Raw genomic sequence first — 7061 nt, 5'->3', positions numbered from 1 at the left:
TTACACTTCACTTCCAAGTGTGTTGGAGAACTTGTGTAGCTTCCAGTTGGCATTGAAACTAGGGTTGTCAACCATTCTGAAAAATAAACAAAGTACTTTCTGTATCTGTTCAATACCGAACATGTTTTATGTATAGAACCGATACGGATCGCTCTTTGTTCATTATTTTTGATAATCAAGTCGGTGTAAAACCAGGGACAGAAAAAGTAGAGAATAGGCCACAAATGAATAATGTGCGATTTGTATGAGCAATAAATAAAATCCTGCTGTTGTCAGACCCTCTCCACCTGTCTGTCATTCATTACTATCCAACAGAAATTCCAACAGGGCACTTTTAAAAGGCCGTCCAATTCACTGTGAGTCCTGTGCTATATGTGAAGCAGGGCCCCTGCCTCAAGTACATATACAAAGGCTTGTTCTAATCTTTAAATGTTAAAGTAAATACGCACTTACATACATTCTCAAAATAAACCATCTTAAATGGACAACACTGGACCTTTAAACAACAGAAGGTGTCATGGAAAATAATTGAAATATACTGTTATTGTTTTGTTGTATTTTTTAAACCAGAATCTGAGGACAGGACTCAGCCATGACTGTGGAGTGATTCTACCAGCAGGGGGCAGCATCCTTCTGTGATTATGGTGTCCCCAGTGAGAGGCTGGTGTTGTATAGATGAAGCCATTATCTGCCACTTTATTAGGTATACCTGTTCAGCTGTCTGTTATCACAAATGTCTAAACAGCCAAGCACATCGCAGCCGTATTGTATACAGTACCTTAAAGGGATACTTGAGAAAAAGTATGTTACCAGAAAATGACATTGGTAGAATTTGAAGTCACTTTTTATAATATTACTTAAGTAAAAGTCTTAAAGTATATGACATTTACTACACTTAAGTATCAAAAGTAGCTTTCTTATGTAAAATGTACTTGTTTTAGAAGTAAAAGTATTAAAAAGGTGAGGAGTTAGGATTGAGCAATGTTGGCTCAGTGGTAGAGTGAGTTGTCTATCAGCTGGAAGGTTATGTGTTCAATTCCTGGCTCAGCTAGTCTATATGTGTACCAACCCTTCTTCTGATTTTAGTTGGTAGTAATGAGTAACAAAGAGACTATTTATTTAGGAAGTGTAGTGGAGTAAAAGTAAAGAACAGATTCTTGAATTTTGTACTTGTACTCTTGTAACAAAGTATTTTTGGTCAGTGAGCGGTAGATGATGACTGACTGAGTTTATAATAGGTTACAGAACACAAATAGACATAGGAAAGAAAACACAAAAGAAAGGAAAATAAAAAAATAAAAACTTATAAGGCAGTTCAATTCATTTATTTAAATTATGGTTACAATCATGTTTGTTTTGTTTTTTATATTTTCAATAATGCATGTCATTTTTTTCATGAAAAAATATTCCGTTCTTCTTAATTGTCCTTTTCACAATTTGTTTATTTACTCCAGTCGATATACTGTATGTGCTACTCCTGTGTCACTCCTGTGGTGGCTATTTATAAAGTGGCTATTATGTTTATGATTCAGAAACAGATATTGTTTGGAAAAAAACACCAGAGAGAAAAAGAAATGTAAAGGGGCAGAAGCAAACCAGTTCAGTCCCAGCTTTACATTTTGAATAACGTACATTCTTATTCCATCGAGTGGTCAGTTAGTGTGTTATTCAGGACAAAAACACCAGAGGAAACGTAAACCTCCAAGAGGAAGTTAAAAAAAATCCCTATTGTAGACAGTTCCCGTTAAAGTTAAAATCAGATTTTTTTTCTTTTTTGTATTTTCAAAAATGTGCATCTTGATTGTATCATTATCATTGCTAATATTTAAGGTTGGTGTAGCGGTCAGCACTGTTGCCTTTGCACCAAGAAGACCTGGGAAATAGGACTTTTCTGCATGAGTTTTTTTCTGCATTGTTTGCATGTGTGTGTGTGTGTGTGTTTTCTCCAGGTTCTTCGCCTTCCTCCCACACTACAAAAACATGCAATATGGTGATTAGGTAAATTGGACACTCTAAATTCACGGTAAGTGTGAAAGTGTGAAAGCCTATCTCCCTATGTCAGCTGAGATTGGCACAGTACCCTCCTCATGTGGAGAATGGATGGATATTTAAAGTCTGTCTTGTCTGTCTCAAACTAAATCAGTTGTTTTCATAGGATATATTTAGATATTTAAATAGTTTATATCTAAACTTATTTTGTTTTATTTTTAAGGTGGAGATTTGCTCATGTGGTGCACATTTCCAAATATATGTTCTTTTTGAGTCATTAAACTGGTTTACTTGTTCTATTTAAATTTAGTAGTACGTTAATATTAAATAAAGTGCCACTTTTGTAAGTGACTGAGTGATTGTGTGAGTACGTGACACTGCTTTAGTGTAAAAAACACAAAACTATAATTAATGCAGTTTATATTGTTACATTTGTATCAATAATAGTACAGCACTGGCTACTCTGAGGTGTAGAAATAAAATAAAAAAATAAAAATGATATTCTGCTTAGAGCCCTATAAAGGCTTGGGCTGACCCCGTGTGCCTCTTTAATCACATTCAATTTATTAGGTACAGACTCTATGTACCTAATAAAGTGGTCAGTGAGTGACAAGAAGCGCTTGCTGCACGTCATTGGTCAGTTCTCCGCCCTCAGTCTCTTTTCTTCAGGGCGGAAAAGTTGCGTCACCAGAGTGTTTTGCCTGATTTTGTTTGCGCCAGTGGCTCCGCCGCTTGTGGAAAGACGTGGAAAGACGTTTATCACGGAGCGGAGGTCGAGTCTGAGCAGCGAGCCCAGCGTGGAGGATGGAGTCCTCTCTGGAGTTCTCTAGCTCTGTGGGCAGCGTGTGCTCACAGCTGAGCCGCTGTCGCACCTTTAAAGTGCTGGTGATCGGAGACTCCGGTGTGGGGAAGACATGCCTCACACACCGACTGTGCGCCGGACAGTTCCCCAGCGGAGTGGAGGCCACCATCGGCGTGGACTTCCGCGAGAGAGCGTTGGATGTTGACGGAGAAAAAATTAAGGTACATCTGTTCAAGTTCTTTTTGTTTGTTGTTTGTTTTTTGCTTCCTCTCGCAGCTTCGATTTTCCACATGGTTCTCAAACTGTGGTAGGCTACGCGTGAACTTCCTCTGGTGGTCCGTGGAGCTGAGGAATTGTAGAAAATGAAACAAATCACAATAATAATAATAATAATAATAATAATCTTAATCTAATTTCCTTATACCAGTGTGTGAAGTATATGTGAGGAAGAGGAGGATGACGAAAGAGCAAATGATCTTATTAGGAATAAACCTGCCTCCTGTGAAAAGTCTGTAGCTGACTTTGCTAAATATTTTTGAAGTAAACATTATGCAATAAGAATGTACATTATTGAAAGTATAAAGATGGGCCTGAACTAGTTTGATTCTGCTTCTTGTGTTTTTCCATCTGTTTCTGTATTAAACACTGATTGGCCACTTTATTAGGTACAGGAGAAAACTAATGTGTGCTCCTATGCCACAAATGTGTTACTAATCACTTTGCCAAATTTGAATCATTAAAGATGTGTGTGTGCGGACACTCCGTGCATTTATTTATTGCATTCATTTATTTCCTCTTCCTCATCTTGTCTTGTCACGGTCTGTACCACCTCCTCCATAGAGGGGGGATCTAAAAAGAGAAGGTAACCCCAGACGCTTTAACCCTTTCTGTATAACAACTATGTACCTTTCTGGCTGCACAATATTACTATTAATGTTGTTCTGTGTTACTTTGTGCTCACTATCACTTTCACAAGTGAGAACCAGAAATTACCAAAAAAACACAAAGGTTGATTACTTTTAAAATATATTTGACTTGAACAAATATGGGCCGCTCCATCGTGGAGTCTTCACTGGCTCCGGCAAAACAGCGCAGATGTTCCAGGGGAAACACTGCTGTGGAATATTGCGATAACATGACTTGCAATAAACTCAGACAGTGAATGTCTGGTTTTATGAATGGAAAAATGAAAATCACTATTTCCTTTAAAATTACATGATTATATTGTTGGGGGGGGGGGCGGACGTGAACATTGTGTCGTTGAAATTAATAAAGAAGAAATCAGTAAACAAGTTTAATTTAAAATACATGTAGATTTATTAATTTTAATTTAGTTTTTTTTTTTATTTCTCTGCTCACCGAGTAGTTTTGGGTATTGGGCTGTTGCAGTATGAAGAGATTTCCAGTTTCAAGGTCCAGTTTGTAAGAGTTAGTGACAATTAATGCTGCGTTCACACCTAACCTGAATTGCCTCGGCATGGCACGGCACGACACGGCACAGTTTATCTCCACTACAAAAAAAGGAGTCATCACTGCACGGCTGCACGAAACTGCAGTGATTACGTTTTACACGCGACACACACAAACGAGTGACTGGTGACTTTTAAAGCAGTTGTTTTCAGTGTAACTGAATCAAATCACTAGAATCAGTTAATTAAAAATATTTGTTCAGTACTTCCTCCATGACCAGAGCACAGACTACGTGTGACACAGGGTTTGTGATGCCGCTCGCGATCACCAGTGCTGTCGCTAAATACACCAGACTCCTCTGTTAAATATTGAGATTTTAGACATTTCCCTGGTAGTTGTTGGAGATTAACCTACGTTTTTGGGATTGTTAAGTATTTTTAACTGATCTACAATTCGGCATTGTTCGGCTTGATTCTTGTATCGGACGTCTCTTCCTGTGACGGCACTCTGACCAATCACCAATCATCTGACGACGTCACGCATAGTTGCCTACTCCGTGCACCTGGAACCTCAACACAGCAGGTACTAAAAAAGTCCAGGTACTATGCTGGTAGAAACGCAACTTAACCGTGCGAATTGAGTAGAAACACGCCATAAGAGTGTCAGAGAGAGCTATGGTGACCTTTGCATACCAGAGAGGATTCCCTTCGTAAGCTTCTACTTCAAAAAGAACACACTTAGGCTGGTTTGTCCATGAGAGCTTCCATAGGAACTTGGCGAGCCAAGATATCAGCCTCTTCAACGCAAGGCTTAGTCTCAGGCTATGAAAACCATACTCCGTGATAATCAGTGGCGATTGCTCTAAGACAGCAAGTGAAGCTCAGCTTCCTCTAAAATGTCAAAGTCAAATTATGTGCTGTGATCATTTCAGTACTAATGACGCACTAGAACGCGATTGGAAAGTTTATCACAGAGGATGAATCGTCTTACGTGATTTTTCATATTCCCGTAGCCGCCGCAGCATTAAAACCATTTGAAACTCCGCTTGAACTGTTCTCTATGGGACGACACAGACTAGCTGTCTTTCACTGCGGTGACAACAACGCCACTTCCACGGAAGCTCAGCTTCTCTGAGAGTCAGTGGAGCAGTGGGCAGGCGTGGACGCTGGGCTTCTGCATGATGATTGGAGGAAGTTTCTGACCTGGTCGTTCTTCCCCTGTTCCTCCTGAATGTAACACACTGCACATTTAAGTAAAGTGTACTAGGCTTCCATTTTAGCATGAGGTACAATTTACATTTATCTTGTTGGAGCAGTGTTTGTGAAATGACACGTGTTGGTATTAAAGTTGTCTCGTGTCACCTCCACCTCCTCACCGTCAGCTCCAGCTCTGGGACACAGCAGGACAGGAGCGCTTCCGCAAGTCCATGGTGCAGCACTACTATCGAAACGTCCACGCCGTGCTCTTCGTCTACGACGTCACCTTCCCCGCCAGTTTCAGCGGCCTGATGTCCTGGGTGGAAGAGTGCAGGCAGAACTCCCTCGGACAGGAAATCCCCAGGTACCTGCCTTACCGAGGCAACAAGCCTTAATTTAGCTCACTTTCAGTTTCAATTCACTGATTTTTCTGGGGATTTTCTTTTCTGGCTGGGTTCATGTTGATCTTCTTCCTCCTGGAGTTTTCATTCTCTTCATGCCATCATGTTTCCAACACTTTTCAGCCGAGGGTTCTTCTTCTTCTTTGTTCTAATTTTCTCTGGACTTGTGTCGGCTTCTACATTTGTGAAGCTTCTCTCTAAACATAGAGGTCTTTGTTTCCAGGACGGGCCTTAACTTGTAGAAGTAGATGTGAAAAGAACATTTGTGGAGGTGGAAAAAGTACAGTGGATCAGTGCTCGAGTGAGTCGTCCTTCATACAGAAGGTCCGGGGTCTGATTCCCTTCCAAAGTGTCCTTTAGCAAGACTCTTTGCTCCTGACAGTTGGGAGAGAAAAAAACACTTTGTTTTTTGATGTTTGTTTATTTATTTATTTATTATTATTATTTTGACTTTAAGAGACACCTGGAGGCACACACTAGCCTACAAGTAAATGCAAAGAAAAACCTTAAATATTGGAGATATGTTGAGTTAAAACAAATTCACCGATTTAAAAAAAAAAAAGAAAAAAAAAAAAAAAAAAAAAAAAAAGTGAATATTCCTTCATACAACAAAAAACTGTTAAAAGTGAATAATTTTGGCTTTTGGACAGAAAAAGACATGTAATACTACAGACTGTTAATTTCTGAAAATAATAGTGAGCTGCAGCCTTAGATTGGTTACTTCTCTGTGATATTCTGTCTCCTCTCCTATTCAGATTCCTGGTGGGAAACAAGAACGACCTCCGTGACTCCAGGCGGACCGATGGCCAGGTGAGCCAGGAGAGGGCGCTGAGCTTCGCCAAGGCCCACGGCATGATGTTTTTCGAGACGTCAGCCAAGAACCCGTCGCTCAAGCGTGTGAACGGACAGCGAGGTGACAGGGAGGTTTTATATCAGCAGGATAAGGTGGAGGACGTCGTCATGGCCGTCGCTGCCAAACTCAAGCGTCAGAAGAAGCCGTCGATGGTAAATGCTGTGCCGCACAGCGGCTCCTTTAAAGTCCTGAACAAGAGGAAACCGGAGAAAGAGTTGTGGATCTGCTGCTGAGAGGAAGACGCAGACATTAGACTTTTCCTCATCCTATTGAAAATGTTCATTTTGGACCAAACGCAACTTTCACATATGAAACACAGTCAGCTGATCACACACAAAACCATAGTATTTAAAATGTTTTGTCATCTTATTGTTTACAAGAGTAACAAAATAAAGAAATTTTTCACTGGA

The 7061-nt window shown here is 40.1% G+C and overlaps 1 protein-coding gene across 1 annotated transcript; it reads left to right on the top strand.

Annotated features, from left to right (window-relative positions):
* Positions 1 to 2695: 2695 nt before the first annotated feature.
* Positions 2696 to 7061, top strand: LOC131467697 (ras-related protein Rab-33B-like). Its single transcript, XM_058641760.1, has 3 exons — positions 2696 to 3012; positions 5583 to 5761; positions 6554 to 7061. The coding sequence occupies exons 1-3, from the start codon at positions 2794 to 2796 to the stop codon at positions 6882 to 6884; spliced, it is 729 nt and encodes a 242-aa protein (XP_058497743.1). The 5' UTR covers positions 2696 to 2793; the 3' UTR covers positions 6885 to 7061.

The sequence above is a fragment of the Solea solea genome, chromosome 10 (genome assembly GCF_958295425.1).
Source record: "Solea solea chromosome 10, fSolSol10.1, whole genome shotgun sequence".
Taxonomy (NCBI): Eukaryota; Metazoa; Chordata; class Actinopteri; order Pleuronectiformes; family Soleidae; genus Solea; species Solea solea.
This window is presented reverse-complemented; position numbering and strand designations above follow the sequence as displayed.

Coding starts and splice junctions, on each gene's coding strand:
- LOC131467697 (XM_058641760.1), top strand. CDS start 2,794: ATGGAGTCCTCTCTGGAGTTCTCTAGCTCTGTGGGCAGCGTGTGCTCA. Junction 3,013..5,582: donor TTGACGGAGAAAAAATTAAG/GTACATCTGTTC, acceptor CCTCACCGTCAG/CTCCAGCTCTGGGACACAGC. Junction 5,762..6,553: donor CTCGGACAGGAAATCCCCAG/GTACCTGCCTTA, acceptor TCTCCTATTCAG/ATTCCTGGTGGGAAACAAGA.